Source organism: Amblyomma americanum, chromosome 1 (assembly GCF_052857255.1).
Source record: "Amblyomma americanum isolate KBUSLIRL-KWMA chromosome 1, ASM5285725v1, whole genome shotgun sequence".
Lineage (NCBI taxonomy): Eukaryota > Metazoa > Arthropoda > Arachnida > Ixodida > Ixodidae > Amblyomma > Amblyomma americanum.
In genome coordinates this window covers 263,081,581-263,098,283 of record NC_135497.1, presented here as the reverse complement: position 1 = coordinate 263,098,283, position 16,703 = coordinate 263,081,581, and the positions used below count along the sequence as shown (strand labels likewise).

General features: G+C 48.1%; 1 protein-coding gene across 1 annotated transcript in view; it reads left to right on the top strand.

Annotated features, from left to right (window-relative positions):
- LOC144117161 (phosrestin-2-like) overlaps positions 1–16,703 on the top strand; it is a 451,116-nt gene that overhangs the window by 256,378 nt on the left and 178,035 nt on the right. The window contains exon 4 of the mRNA XM_077651226.1: positions 7,951–8,013. Within this exon, the coding sequence (XP_077507352.1) occupies positions 7,951–8,013 (63 nt within the window). The remainder of the gene's footprint in view (positions 1–7,950; positions 8,014–16,703) is intronic.

Genomic DNA, 16,703 nt, shown 5'->3' with positions numbered 1-16,703 from the left:
AGGTCCTGTTGCCTTTAGCTCAGCAGCCAACTGCCGGCTACAAGAAAAAAAAATAGTAGTTTCCGCGCAAAGGGGCCCAATCGCCATTTCAATTACCCGTAATACGCAGTATAGCCCGGCACGGAAGAAAATGTATGGAAGAAAGGGCAGAGAAGGGACCACCGGGTTGCCAAGTTTTCCCGGAGCAATAGCGTAAATACAATTAGCTGGCCCTCGGGGCGGCACACACCGAAATCTCGTGGGTCCGCGCACTGCCCCTGCCCTATACGCAGAATGGATTAAGAGGGAGATAGGATCAGACTTCGCTAACGGTGAACTCATTACTGCTCAGATGTATCGCCCGGAATCGCGCAATGGACTGCCGCACTGTCTTTGCTGATAACGTCAGCAGCACTGAGGGCCAAATGTTTTTGCACGAGACGGCGCCGTATTGGACGGCGCGCGCGGGGAAATCGCCTCTTCCATTGTCCATGGAGGCACCTCAGGCGAGTAGAATGGACGGCAACGAGCGAAAAATAGGAGAGAGAGGCCAACAGACGGAAGGGCGAGTAGCGTGGTTTGTAAGAGGATATGGCTTGGGAAGGATTCCAGAGGACCTTTTTTCTTCTGTATCGTGTTGTTTATTAAGACAGCTTCACTAGATCTGTTGGAGACTGGGCCGTTGCTCTTTGATTGCTCACTTCAAGAGTTCGTGTGGTCGTAGTGACATGATAGAGGCTCGAGATGCACCTCCGCTGGTGTCGTGTTTATCCGCTTCTAGCTCATGAAGGTTTAGATGGCACTTATCGGGATAAATCCTTCGACATAAAAAAAGAGAAAAAGTGATCTGCAATGGTGACACGCTGGTCAATGTTTAGAGAGAACCCCCAAGGCGGAGTAGATTTGTAATAAGGGAGTAATTACTCACTGGCATCCACCTAAGCGCGTTTTCATTTTCACGAAAATGAAAACGTAGCTCGGGGCGGCGATTAGTCATGTACTAGCATGAGATTTAGAAATTTGCTCGGATAATAAGGTATCGTTAGCTGGTCCAGGGCAGGGCAAATTGATGATTGGTTTGAGGAGAGAGGGCCGATAGCAATAAATTAAGAAGTGTGCTCACGGAGCGTTTTTTTAACTAGTATTTTGTCATTCCTTATTACTACATTGAAGAGGTCATTTGGCAAGCTTTGCTTCGAGTTCTCATTCAAATGTAGAAATTACGCATACAGAATTTCTGAGATGAATTAAGATAGAAAAAAATACGCAGTCAGAAGCTTTTAAACGGCACGCTTTTTGAACCTGAACACGTTTTCGCAGAACAAAAGCATGAAAATAAATTTGATTTTGTATCTGGGAAGCAATCTAACACCGGTTGTCGAGAACGCGCTATGCAAGTTTGACGGTATCTAAATAACGGCATAGTAAAGGGTACAGCGGCTATTTCTAGGTTATCCAGTGTCTTTTGGTCTACCCTTACCAATAAAATTTTTCTCGTATGATGGTCAGTTACTCTACAATTAAAATGACTCTGCAGGATAGTGGAACCAAGCGACCAGCTGCTTAATTCACTCACTTTTTTCCAAAAATAAGCTGCGCTACAGCACTACATTCCGAGTAGGACAAGCCTGAACTGACTGCCTTCAAATCGCGTCAAATTGTATTCATTTTCGTGTGTTTTGGGTATCGACCCCCAAGAATTGTCAAAGTCTCGCGATTCTCGTGAAGGCGCAGATACTTGTGCTTGCGCTGGGTGAAAGTCAGTCACAACACAGACGGTCAGTTGCTGCAGCCAGAGACGTTACGTAGAAGCTACGAAATGTACGGGCAGTTAAACCGCACAGCAAAGCTGGAGGCCTGGACGCCACGCAAGGCAGGGCACACGTGGGCAGTATGGGCACACTGACAGCTGGCTGCTGCCACCAGCCGAAGTGTGGGCCCAGACGTCGATTTCTTTGCCGTCAGAATCCACGCACCGTGTTCGTTCGTTCGTTCGCCGCCGCCATCTGCCCCAAATCAGCCTCGCACGAGAGTGGCCCGCTTCGGTGTCCTTTTCTCGCGACCACGTCGCGCAGATATCCAATTTGGCGCCACTCGTGTTTGGGCGTCCAGGGGGCCTCGCGGGCGATCGAGATCTTCGGCTAAGCGCTGCAGCCGAGAGCATCGATCGCCTTTGGGTCTACGTCCAAGCGGCCCCGCTGAGCGCGTGCAGGGACCAAGGCAGGCCCACGCATGCAAGAGGTGGCCAGCTTGCTCTTTCCAGAACGGGCAAAGTCCGAGGGCGAGTCTCGGACATGCGAGAGGTCGGAGCTTCATTCTCGGGGCAGACGTTGCTAATAAAAATGAAAGCCAGCAGTCGCGACCGAGAGTCAGGTCTCCCTTGTTTTGTCCTCGGCAGTGGCTTAAATACGCAGCTAAGCAATAGAAGCGCACGCCACCGCACAGAAGTACAGACTGAAGTAAAAAAAAAATCTGAACGCTACAAAAAAATAAGCGAGTTAGCCCAAAGTTTCCGGCAATCTCCCAAGAGGGAGTAGACGGTGGGCATTATGCTCACAGTACGATGGACAGGTTGTGAAGACGTCGCAAGGCTACGTGGCATTGCCTACCTGCAACCTAGAGGCGCCACCTAGGGCAGGATGCCCACAATCCAGTGGGCACAGAGAGGGACATCACAGACAAAGGCTTAGCGGCTGATTGGAAGCTCTAGTGCTAACTTACTTTTAAGTCAGTGGTCAGTCCGGCAATGGCGGGTATAAGGTGGCTGCGGTTGGCACAGGACAGCGTTAATTGGAGGGATATGGGACAGGCCTTTGTCCTGAATTATGCGTAGTCAGGCTGGTGATGATGATCGAACCCCCGCTTTTTCAATTTCCCCCTAACCGATAGCGTTACTCTGTTCTAAAACTCCGTAATCAGTAATTACACTCTTACTTTTAATTACCCCAGTTGGCAAAGCGCATATTTGCTGTCGCGGTAGAAAAAATTGAGTGCGGAAACCCTCAGCACAGCTTTTCAGGTGAGTGCTCTGTAAATAAAAAGCGCTTCAGTATGAGTATTTTAAAACCTCAACTTAGATGTGTGTGCCCAAGCCATCACGTTTTCATATTGATTAAGTCTTTCTGCTGTCGTTCTCATATACTTCCATTCCACGATCTCTAGCCTACAATCTTCTCTATGAAAATAAAGAAAAACAGTGTTTGTTCTTTTTTTTCTCGTCAAGTTGGGTTCAAAGAAACGGGGTCTTTCGTTTTATATTCGACGCAGGGGACAGCAAATTTGATAAGAGGAAATGGAACCCTTCTTGCATATTTTTCTTTTTACGCTCGGAACAGTGAACGCACAAGTCTTGATTGAATAAGAAAAGGAGAGCCAGTTCTTTTGAGCGAGTGCGCGTTGGAAGCAATATCAACCACGACCGCTTTAAAGCAAACAGTACTGCACTGAAAAATAACTGTCTAGGTTAGCTATCGTTCTTTCGTTTTATAATATATAACAAATCAAAAAGGACACATCAAGATATCCACGCTCCTAGGTGTTTAAACATCATAGCTTTTAAGTCTGGAAGCACAAACACGCAGTGCTGTCGGCTTAGTGAACGAGCCCTCCTGAATGGACAATGAGGAGCAGTTTAAGATTCGTTCATACACTGTAAATCCTATATTCATGTATGCGGAGAAGTGAGCGGGTGTCCATGCCGCCAGAGGCGGTTTTTTCTGAGTGAGGCGAATGTTGACTCTCTACAAAAACAAGCTTGACTACGGATATCTCAATATACTCGCTGGGTTACGCACTTGTCTGCTCGGCGATTTTTCTTTGTCTACATATATTTATTGAGAAAAAAAATATGGTGATGATTATGTAGACGCTGCCTTCAGTGGGAGTCTATTTGTCTTGTAAGACGTGAAAACAGATAACGGCCGCCCCGTTAAGTTGAGTAACGAGCCAACGTTTGTTAATATGTCTTAAATCATCCAGTTTATTTTTCGTTTTGTAATCGCAGTCTCAAAACCTGTCTTCAGCACACACTAGTACGCAATTTGCACCATTTGCCGGTTTCCGATTACGCTTTGAATAATTGCTCATATGGTGGGGACTCCCGCATTGAGGTACACTAAGTTTTAGGCTTCTGTTTCACACACATCGCCCTTGTTACCACCCCATGAGAAAAAATAATCAGAATAAGGCCAGGTGGCTTAGGGGGACAAAATACAAGCCAACCGCACGCTTGCCAGCGACCAGGAAATTTGATGTCCAGCCAGTTCGTTTCCCGCAATGAGAAAGGCGCTGGCGCTGTCAAGCAGGAACCATATGCTTCGAACGGCACACAGTGGGATGCCTGACGTGAATTCACTGACCACACTACCGAGAATGCTACCTGAGTGCGACTGTGCCCTCGGGCTACCTTCAAGAAAGAACAGCGCCACGATTCCCTCTGAGAGCCACACATTCACCAACCACCGAAACTTACCGTGGTTGGTGCTGCCAAAGCCGCTGCGCGTTCACCTCAAGCGATGATGGTGGGCGTTGCGAACGCGAACGTTGCCGCCACGGCTATACGGGTATTAGTCATTTCAGAGAACTTCATTGAGCCTGTACTGCTTTTAAGGCCCACTTAGTGAACTTCATAGGAGTTTACTGCAGTCGCCTTCACTGAAACTTTGGTAGAGAGAGACGTGATAGGCGTGAACGAAAGTGGCACTGCTTCAGAACTCTCCAGATCGAATGCTAAGAGCGGCCCGGAGACTCCACTAGCGAGAGAGAGAGAGAGATTTTAATGATTACAGGAGAACTGCGCCTGGTTCTTAACCTGGCATGCTACTAAAAATGAGGGTGAAGGAAGAAGGCGAAAAAGAAGGAAAAAAATGAGCCAAAGAAAATGTGAAAGGTGAAATCGAGTATACACAACACTCCCGAATTCAAAAACACGCAGGATTATTAAAGGATGTCTATAAAACCCGTGTCCCTGAGATAAACTAGCGTGGCTTTTGTCCCACGCGCAGCCGAAGCCGCTTCACTCCAGGGTCCAAGGACATGCTCCAGGCACAGGCCGCCCTCCTGGCGGAGTCCTAGAGTGCTTAGCAATGTCTTGCGGGGAGTATTAAAAATCTGGCAGCAGCAGACCAAGTGATCGAGATATTCGCGAACACCGCGTGTCGGGCATAAAGGGCTGCTTGAAGCACCAATGTTATGAAGAAAGTATTTAGTGTAAGAAATGTTCAAGCGCATTCGGTGCTGGCAATTACGGTCACGCCTATCTAAATTGCGTGGCATGCGAAAGTGAAAAGTGTGGTCGATATGAAGAAGGGGTCTGTATTCACGCTGCGGATCGTACCACAGGGAGCGTTGCGCCCGCCAGGGTTAAGCAGCCACAAGCCTGGCGCCATCAATGCGGAAAAAATGAAAGGGTAACAGCACGGAGGTGTCGTCAAGAGCCGCTTTCGTTGCGCCGTCGGCGTGGCCGTTGCCTGCGAGGCCGCAGTGAGCGGATAACCACTGCAGCACAACGCGGTGACGTAGCTCGCAGGCCTCGGTGTATAGACTGTTCAAGTCGACGACGAGCGGCTCCTGAATGCGCGATGACTTTAACGATTGTAGTGCAGCGCGACACCACGCTGTTGGAGATTGTTGCATAATGCAAGTAAAGCCTGCTCGCAGAGGGTAGCAGTAGTTGAAATGGGGGTACTGAGTATCACCGAGATTGTGGTGTGCGTTTATGGAATCCAGACACCAACTGCTGATGAGACGGGCGTTATAGAACCATCAGTGTAGGTGTTCCATTGCGCACTGGAGCGTCCAGAAATGTGCTCAAGGGCAAAGTATTTAACTGCCGGTCCGGGGATGCTTTATTTTGCTGTTAATGCCAGGTATTGTCCTGATTTGCCTCGGGGTAAAACTTCTAGGGTGGTGAGGAGGACGTGACAGCGCGCTGGTACTGCGACGGGAGAAGACCGGAAACTACATTTAGGCAGCACGCTGCAAGTGGATGACTAAGATAGATGCAGCCCGTTGGATGCGCTCCCACCTAGTCTGGAAAATTGATTTCAAAGTTTCCATCCTATGCAGCTGTCTTCGTCTTCCTTCGGCGACTAACAGACCTTGGGAACATAGACAGTTTACGAGTATTCGAGAACGCACCGCGCGTCGCACGCAGGCGATCCGGGTGCTCCACGGCGTACAGTGTGGCGGCGATGCGAGTGTTGCCATCCGTTTTGCAACACGAGACTACCGCTTCGAACTTTGAACCAGTCGAGTATGTCCTCTGCAAAGGTCCGGTTTTTTCAGCACGGTGCCCGCAGCCAGTTTGAGTACACTAATCTGACGTATTCATTGCAGCACAGTGAAGCTTGTTCTCTAGCAAAGTTATCAGCGGTTTTTTTTTCTCGAACAGCAGCGAAAATAACCTGACGACAAGCAGCGGTGTTATATAAACACTGTCGACAAAAGAAACGATTACAAAAAGCCGTCTGATAATATAGCCTTCATTTGTACATCTTTTTCGACTTAAATGCACTTGTAGCTGTCGTGTAAACATGCGCGCCAAATGACAAGCTGGTGAGCTTAGGAAGGCCGTAAAAATTGTCCTGTTGTACTGTCCCTGCTCTCTCTAGCATGCGACACATCAACGTGATCAGTCCTGAAATTAACCCAATCTGAACAGCGGATATTTGAACGAGTTTCCTCAGCTTCACTGAAGGGCATCCTGCGCATCACATAGACAATCGCCAGTTGTATTCTGTCGGTCTCTTTCCTAATTTTTATTTTCTTACGAGCACTTCCATTTGCTGAAAACGTCGGAGCTTTGTGCCGGAGACGTTTGGAGCGCTGCTTGGTGCGCTGTTCCTGAAAACTGGAACGGCTTGCGTCGTTTACATGCCCCTCACGTTCTACTTGTGGAGTTTCGCAGTATTTACGAAATGCTTCTGTCGAAGACCTTGCTTAACACCGGTGAGGTTGTTTTACGCGATTAAGTTCGTCGTTATCTTGAGTACGTGTGGATTATAAAGTAACGATTTGGTGGTCACGCTCAAAAGGCCAGCTGCCACATGCGACGACGTTGAAGTTTTGCTCATCAAAATGTTAAAACACGAAAAAGACGCATGAAGAGGAGGCAGTAATGGGATGGCATTTCGTTTGCTTCTGCTACTACAAGGGACACAAGCGTTTAGCGTCAGAGCTTACCGTCAGCCTCTTTCAGCCCAGTGATAGTGCGCTTGCAACCACGGTGCAACTGTGCACCACACTTTGACTAAATGGTGCTCTATAACTCTCTTCATTCTATTTCAAATAGCGACTAAACACTCAATATAGAGTAGGTCAAATAAATTTTTATTTTGTTTTAAAGCAAAAAGCGTACGCTACTGTGCCGCCGAATGCACTGGAAACTGGTGCCAAAAACCAACGGAGCCAATGATTGGCACTTTGCGAAATGGAGTTGGTTTTGCTGACAACGATGTTCCGTTTCGATATTATCGTCTGCCACCGCCGCCTCCTCCCGAAAGAGGACAATTACTTTTGCACTGGGGCGCCCTCAGTTCTTTACGACGAAAATATTCCCGCTGCCATTAAAGCTATAACCAGGGGCACGTGCAAAGTCTTTGAAGTCCATATTAACTTTGAACGTGGACCGCAGCGACCGGTTTCATGATGAATGAATGAATGAATGAATGAATGAATGAATGAATGAATGAATGAATGAATGAATGAATGAATGAATGAATGAATGAATGAATGAATGAATGAATAGGTTCAAGGTCATCGCGGTTTGCATTGCCAGTGAACATGGTTTTCTCCTAACTGCTTTTGTCACTTTATGGAAATAAATCGCACGAGAGATAAGGGACACTCACTCATTTCGTATCAGAATTTTGAAGGAATGTCACTGAGTTGCGGGAATGTGTTGAATGTGTGCCTGCCACGGGTGTGCTGACGGGTATTTTTCAGGACCCCGTCTCATTCTCATCACTGCAGGAAGGAGGCCGAGGGAAACGCACACCCAGGAGCAAGCGGCGTTGAGCGCATTCACGGATACAGGTGAACTCCACTGATTGCCTGCTTTGAGTTCTTCCCTCTGTCAAGGTCGGTCGAAAAGTAACGCAGTAACAGAGTGTGCGTGTCGGAGCTGCGTGAGCTGAGTGAACATGTTTGACTTGCTTCCCGTGAATGAGATTTCTCCGGAGGTAACACACGCTGACACGACCAAGTGCTAAGGAACCGCGTGGTGTTTCTGCTCAAAATATTCACGCTCTTGGATAAATGGGAGCGCGCGAGAGGAAACGAAGAACGCGCGCGGCCGCCGAATCTGCGCCAAGATGCCTTCCGGGCACGGAGGTCCCCTATGTACACGTGACAGCGCAGAGGCGCCGCGTATCGTGAACGCGAGCTGTGGCGCCCGGCAAACAACGTTAGGGTCTCGGCGGTGTACCAGCTCGGTGTGTATACCCGCCGCTCTGTTTTTCATTGCTGTTTGTGACTCCATTGGCACCGTTTTCTCTCTGTCTCTCTCTCACTCTCCGAAGTCGTGAACTGCACTGAGGCATGGCGCGAAAACCCATCAGATTTGTCCCCTCCGAAGAGTTCTCGCGCGGAGTTTTGAATTTTAATACCTCGGTAATAAGGCTGACTGTATGGCGGTCGAGAACGCAGTTTCAATCACGCTGAAAAAGTGAAAGAGTGTACTAACTCACTATCTCATGTCTTTTTTTAGCGCTAGGAGATCAAACAAATGCGTAGCAAGGGTTTCAGTAGTTTTTTCCTACTGTTGCTCTTTATTAAGAGATGGCATCGAAATAACGTTGCATTCAAGCGAAAATATTTAACGCTCCCTTCACTAGGAGCACTTCACTTTTCGACGTAGTCATCATCAGCGGCCATTAACTTCGGCCCCCGGTGCCATATTCGCTGCACGCTGTCGTAAAAAACACTAGGGCGGCTAATCCGGCTCACCGACCTACCGACACCGATAACGTGTGCCCCGCACCAACTTACTGTCTTCTGGCCGTTCCTCTAAGGGAGAGCACACCTGAAGGGTACGCACTTAGCGTCCGACGAAGAGGTTACCCGTGAAGGGTGCTGCTCGATTCGTTAGCAGCCACCTCCATTCTGTTGCGACGCCTGATTGAGAAGTTATAGCTCAGGAGGCTAAGCTTTTTGAAGATTCTAATATTTACACAGCTAAGAGTGATATTTCCAGTTGCTCCATGCAGGTGTATGTCGATGATCCTAGAGCTGAAGTTAACTTCAGAGCTGAAGGCTGCGCAACGACGTACAGCCATTGCTAGTTCTTATTGCCAGGCTCCACAATTCACTGCAGTCCTTATACCCAATGGTTGCCTACGGGTTAAAGTACCAATTACGCAGTATTTACTTCATCAGGGACTCTGTGACCTGTACGTTTGAATCAGCTTCAAAGGCGAATGAAATTTCGTTTTCCGCTTACACTATAAAAAAACTAAAGCAGGCAGCGGGACAGGCGATATAAAGCGGATCACTAAATTCCCGAACTGCTTCAAGGCCTAGTTAACCAGAAGTCTAAGAGTTAAACTTGGCCATAAACTTTCATATATTTTGGGAAATATTGCCTATTGCACTGCTAAAGCCTTAACATTTTCACACGAGGAGCAGTGCACTTGGCAGTGCATTGATCAAAAATCGGGCTAGGAATATTTTCCCTTCTCGTTCTCGGCCCGGGTGCTATTGCTGCAGAACATACTTTGGGGGAAAGCAAGATACGCTTCATAACTGCCGGGTTCACACTGCAAAAGATTTGCGAATATTGTGTTTTAGCACGTCCTTCCCCAGTGTTTGATTTCTGTTGTCTATAGCATGACTCTCGCAAACAAGGAACGTCTGCACGCAAATCCAGCTTAGACACGTGTTGCGAGCGGTTAAAGAGGCGACAGTAACGTCGACCTGGGCTTTCCTTCTGGGTTGCGGGTACCGTGTTTTAAGGAGCTTCATTTGTTGAGACTGACACGTGCCCACTATAGTTCCCTTGCTTAATTCAAGCCGGGGACAAAAGTTATAAGTTGTGGCTTTCAGAAAGACAGCCTGGCACTTATGTGTCCGCAAGCCTAGAGAACCAAAAAGCGAAAGGAAAACAGACTTGTGCAGAGGCAGTCACAAGGTTTTCGCTGCATGCTGAGGAACAAAAAAAAACATAATTGAATTTTTATTTCCGCGGGCCCTTCACTATTTTTTTCCTCGGCAAGTCTGCTCCACATACTTGCGAGCGCTCGCATAGCCCACGCAGGAAGAAGGGTGAAAGTGGTGAGCACACACAGCACCGCCGCGCCGCATCCGGCGCATCGGTCCAGAAAGGCGTACTCGGCCGCGTCACTTGACCGGATAGCGGTGCGTTGGATTTCACCAAACCAGCTGCTCCCGCCGCCGCTGCTCTTACGTGCGCATGGCGCAAGCGGCTGCAGGTTACTGCCGAGTTTGCTCGAGCCATGCGCGCGCCTCGTGAATATTCAATGGTGCATCCGGGAGCTACACTAAGCCTTTTATCAGCCACCTTCCCCGGGCGCCCTTTTTTACCAATCTTTCAATAGCCGCCAGTGCGCTGTGTGAACGCATTTATAGGCGAGAGCAGCCTCGCCGGAGCCACGGGGTGACAAAAGGAGAAGATGGCAGGGAGAGGGGCGCATCGATTGGAGCCCGCGACTATCTTCTATCCACAGCGACGATGCATTTAGCCCGGCCTACTGGCACTGCGGTCTAATCACGTCTAGACCTGTCGCCACACATAACTTTGGCAATTCTGAATCAATTACCTAACCCAGCACGGAGTCCTCGTTGCATCGCCAGCTACAAGGTTCACCCCGGCTCTGAAATGCGATTACAGGGACGCGTTCTCATTGTTACCCTCCTACAGTCGGTGTATCAGTGCCGGGAAGCGACTGAGCTTGATTCTTCGCAGGCAAATCTTTGCGATAGATTACAGCTTGGCGACGAATCGCGAAGGTCGGTTTTGTTCGTGGCGTTGTTCGCGCGATCGAGCATCCGGCCAGAGAACACTTGGGGAACGGGGGCGTAAGAAACAAAGTAGAACTGCCAGCGTGCTGTGCTGATGCAGGCGGCGCCAAAGCCGTGAGCGCGCTGAGCATTCGGTGTGCGCAGGCGATGGAGTCGCCCAGAAGATATGCAGTATGCATGACTCGCGCGCTTTCCATGCAGAAAAGTGAATTTGTGGCTGGCCGCATATTCCGCCAGTTGCTCGACTCGGCTGTGAGGTGCCCGTCTTTTTTGAGCGTGTGCGTCTAAATATGTGTTGTACGGCTGCTTTCCATGACGCAATGAAAAATTGCTGGCTTTGTTTGCGTCTTGAGCAACATTTCCATCATCTTCCTTTTTTTTTCCATTGTGTGCTCCTGAGGCTTACCCCTTCGCACTATGCGGCATGGTGAGATTTCTTTAGATGTCTTTCACGGTCAATAAATCGATGGTTGTTTTAGCAAAGCTGTACTCAATAACGAATAAAACTGTCGGAAGCGGGTGGACGCAAAATGGAGGAACTCGGTAGAGGGGCAAGTTTCTTGTACGGGCGGTACTCAATGGCAGTTCCTCTGGGTCCGTGTTGCAAGTTATTCCCTAGCCTCCTTCTCCTCTCGCTCTTGTTGCAGGCATCTTCAGCCACTTCTCCGTCTTTTACGGCGCGCAGATACTGACCTCGCATAGAGAAGCAAAAAGCTGGAGAGAACGCTTAAGCTCCGCCTTAAGGGCATGACGCGATAGCGTAGTGGTTTAGGCTTTCCATTCTGAGCAGTTTGGCACCTTTGAGCGCACTTTTCGTTTTTTTTCTTCAATTGTTTCAAGTAATTAATAGGTGAATTACACCCTCTTAGTTTTCTTAATTTCCATTATCAAGCGTTAACTTTTCATTCTGAGCATTTTGACACCTTTGAACCCTCATTTTTCTTTTTTTTCATTTACTCAATAATTCAATTAATTACAATGATTCCAAACACTCGTCATAACATATCACACAGCAAACAACCATCAGTCACTAGAACCACAAAAATACCATGACACGGTTGTTTTTTTACGCAGCCCCCGATTATTTCCCACGCGCGGTGCAGACTACTACTACTGCGCGGACGGCTTTTCTACCGAACGAGTAGTACACGCTGTCACGTAAAATAAAGCGAATAGCAACGCGGTCGTCCTCTAACTTCATTATATTCTTCCGGCAAGCATTGGGATGAGATGTTTCCTAATGCGGTTGTGTCTGGCCCTGGCTAGGCGCCAATCTTCCTCTTTTTATATTTCCAGCCGAATATACAGCATACCTCGCCAGGAATCTGAGTGGTAGTGCTCACCTAAGCAGCTCCTCATGGCAGCGTCTCCATAGCGGCGTTTTCCTTCTCCTGTGTTGCTTCTGGCGATAAGGACAAAGTAGCGCTGAAATGTGCGTGAACCGGAAAAGAGCGTTCCTACGTGTGCGTTCGCGTGCACGAGATACGCATACAACTGAAAAACCTTCAGTACCTGTCCAAGAAGCAGATCGGACCAACGACAGGGCAAAAAGAAAAATTCTCCTTGTTTGGGTCTCCAGAAACCATGATCGAGACGACTGAATTTATTCGATGGCGAAGCAACACTTGTATACGCATAAGGCGCATAATATGCTAAGGAAGTTTGTTGAATAGACGACTCGTTACTACTGTGGACGTGGTGCTACTTTTACCAGCTTTGTGCGCTTGAGCGTGCTTGCGCGCGACTTTCTTGGGCTTTTCTTTTTTTTTTTATGAAGCACAAAACACGTTTCATACAGGCCATCCTATGGTTCAAAGGGCCGTATGCACAGGATCGCTTCAAGGAGCTGCTGCATTCGACGAGTAAAACGTCTTTCGTTCGCAGAGGAGCATGATGACGAATAACTCCGATGAACAGAGAGGACCTCGCGTTCAATATTCGCAGGCACTTCGAGAGACGGCGGAAAGGACTCATGGTTGGTAGGAAAGGGCGCTCTATCAGTGTCACGGGGGAGTCCATAGAGGGGCGCACCTGCGTACCGGGTGTTTCACCTAAGACTTTTCACAGTTTTTAAAAATAAGCTTTTTGAGTTAGAAGAGCGCTTTTTGTCAGTATAGCATTGGCAGCGTGTAGTACATCAGAATACAGCTAAGACATGTTAACTATCAGGATGGTTAAATAATATTGAAAAGCTGACTTTTTGACAATTACTGTTAGGCTCCTTAATAGAGACGTGTAGCATTATCCTTATCAGTTTTTAGAATTTCGAAAACGTCGTTACCCCTCGGCGCTGTGGTCCAACAAACTTTGGCTTTTTCAAGGGGTTAAGTGCACTGGAGAGGTTGCTTTGCCTGCAAGCTTCTCGAAAGCGCATGTATTTTGGCAAAATTTGATGGCCCACAGCGCCAAGGGTAACCGCATTTTCTAAATTCTAAAAACTTATATCGATAATAATTACGATGGGCTACACGTCTCTTAATAATTAAGGAGTCTAACGGTAATAGTTCAAAAGTTAACTATTCAATATTAGTTCACCAGCCTGCTGGTGTGTGAAGTCTAAGGGGAAACACCCTGTATACGTGCAGATGTCCTCCAATAGACACTGCTGCGCCGTTGCACGTGTATGCGTACGCCTGTTGGCACGCCTTTAAAAACTATTAAATAATCATCAGTCAAAGACTAACTGTAGGCGTAATAAATAAGTCTACCTTGTCCACTCCTCCGCTGACGCTGAGCGCTTGCCTTTGACTGTATCGTTGTAGATGAGGAAAGGGGAGCAGGGCAAAACGAGATAAGAGGCAAAATACAAGGTTTTGTTACTTGGCACCTGTTGCCTCTTTAACGCGTATTTAGATACCTCGCTGGCATGACGCGAAAAATATCTTGTGGAAAGTAACTTGAAGCTGACCAGATTGGCTCTATGAAAGCATAGAAAAAAAAGTTGCGAAGTGAGCCTTGGGGAATGATAAAGCGGGCGAAAAGGCGCGAAATTCTGCATTCCGTTTTTTTTTAAACCGTGCAGCTCAATCGAGCAAGCATCTTCGATTAATATAATCATTTGTTTGTAACAAATCGATATTGGTCTCATATCAGCCAAAGTTTATGATTGTTTGCATCTCACATTCTTACGGGAAAATTAATTTAGCAGCAAGCTATACATTGGCCGAAACGCGACATTCTGGTGTTCTTGAGCGCTTGAAGGGAACATAACAATTTTATTGCTTGCTCCAAAGCTCTTTCCTGGCATTATAGCTCCTTAAAAATGTTTAAACGATTGCCGAGTGGCGCAACGAAGACACGAAGAATGCTCTGGAGTCAAGGAACGCCGGTTCAAAGACACCCACAACGGCCCACTACAGAAAATGGCGAAATATGAGGGTTAGAATATGCACTAATTTTTTTATTTTTAGAACCGAATGAACTTACTTTTTGCAGCGACCAAGGACGGCTACTTGCACAGCACATTGACGATGGGACAAGCTCTGTTCGGTCTGACTTGCACTCACGTCCACTCTTTCAGGTACTCCCAGTAGAACTGAATCGTATATCCATTCGACAGGGTGAAGGCCAAAGAGTAACAACTGAAACAGAAAAAGCCTGGTAAAAAATAAAAAAAACATTCATACACTCAAAGTCTGGTTGTAGGACTGCCTAGTCTTAAGTGGGTCATGGAACAACACAGTGCCGGGCTCTGTCTGGATCAACTGTTAGTAATGCCTATAGTGAACCTGCTCTGAAGCTTTGTGTGTCGACTGCAGCGCCGTAACACACAGCCCAGCGAGAGGAGCAGGCGGTTTTTGATGCACTCGTAGTGGTTTTCTAAACCACCTTCACGCGCTTATCGGCATTAGCTTCCGCGCTCTGTCGAAGCCACACGTGCCGCGCGTCAGCTATCCCGGCTAAGCCGAGAGAAGCTAGGCAATGAATTATTATTAGTGGCTCTTTATTATTAAAGTTCAAGGGGACACTTTGTTGACGTAAAGAGCGGTGAGACGAAAGCATTTAGCGCAGTGTTGCTGCTTGTGTCACTGGTGTGTTGTTAAGATGTTGATTAAGTAGACAATTGTTTGTGAATTATTGATACTGGAGCCACTGGAGGGCGTTCAGGAGGCATCCGTCTGATTCGACATCTTTCCCCAAACATTCTGCAACGTCCTAGACAAGGAGAACTACATATGCGTTGGCAGGAAGTAGCGTAGTCGTTAGCGCGCTCGGCTGCGGAACTGAAGGATGGGGGTTCAAATCTAATCGTGCACAACGATTTCTTTCTTATCGAGTTGATGAAGAGCGTGACATCGGACGAACAGGTGCCATGGCCGCGAGTATTAGTCATTAGAGGCTTTCGCCTTAAAATAAGAACGGAAGGAAAATATTTTGCTAGCCCCGTCGTCTGCCGTCGAAGCCTGAAATACCTGAGCTACGGCTAGCGTGAGGAAAAAGACAGGGAGAGGACAAGGAGTGGGAAAGAAAGGAGGGAGATATAGAAAGGATAGGGGTAGGGCGCGAATGTACACTATATACAAATAAAAATTTGGAGGGGACACTCAAGCTCCGTCTTGAGGGTATGATGCGATAGCGTAATCGGTTATGGGCTCCCTACCTTGACCAACGTGCTCCTACTTTCAATTATTAATACTTCCGTGTTTTTTTCGGTCACGGCCAAAGCCTTCGACGCAGCGTGAACCTGATGCTGCGGATGCTACGTACGGTGAAACGGACGCGCGGAGTGGCAAGCCACGTAGAAGCGCTGTCAGGCGCCTTGCCGAAACGCGCGGGACTCAAGTTGCGGTCGTAATTCGTCGGCACATCGTTCTCGACAAACCCGATGCCACTAACACCAGCATAGCTTTCGTGTCAAACGAACGGGCAGCAAGCCGCAAGCTTCCTGATGAACGCGCCTTGGCTGTGCGCTGCGTCGTTTGCTGCTAACCGCGTGGTTCCTGCGTCCCCGCAAGGCCCCACTACCGAGACGAGCGGGAGGCGCTGCCGTCGCGCGCTATCTGTTGGGGCAGTGGCGTACATTGCGAAGAAGAGGAGGAGGAGGGAGTGGTTTTAGTGGGCACCGCCTGATGGCACTACTTGCAGGCCAAACGATGAGGAAAATTACCGGAAACGTACTTTGCTAACTCACTTAACTGCGAATTCTGTAACTTCCATGCTCATGATTACTAATATACACCACAGTACATGTCTATAAAGCACCCTTTGAAGGCAACACCGTATTGACTAGACGCGCCTATGTTCAGCTGGCGTGGCGTGCTTAAACTTTTGTTTTCGGCACTATTTCCATCCAATAAAGAGCAACAAAGCTGGCGTGGCGTGGTGTTGAAGAGGAAGAAGCCGTTCTGAGTGGCTGTGCTTCAACATGCTCCATGCTGGAAACAGCGCATCGGCCGTTGGCCGAGGTCTACCGACGTCTCAGGACACTACGGACTCGTACAAAGTTGTCCTTCCCCGATTGCCAACCGGTAATGTTGTCCTTAATACCGTTTTCCTGCATGATGACCTTAAGGGTCGCCCGTACCGAGCACCTGACTTCCGTGACGCACTCGCACAGATATTGGATCTCCGGGAAATTTTGTGCATTGGTCAATACCAAATGAGCCACGTGTGGATGGTTACCTGCGAGAGTAGTTCTTCCAAACAGAAGCTTGTTAACAAAGCGGAGTTTCCTGTCAAAGGACTACGGTGCATGGTGTTTGACCCGGATACTAAGAACGTCAAGGTTAAGCTCCTTTGGCTTCCCC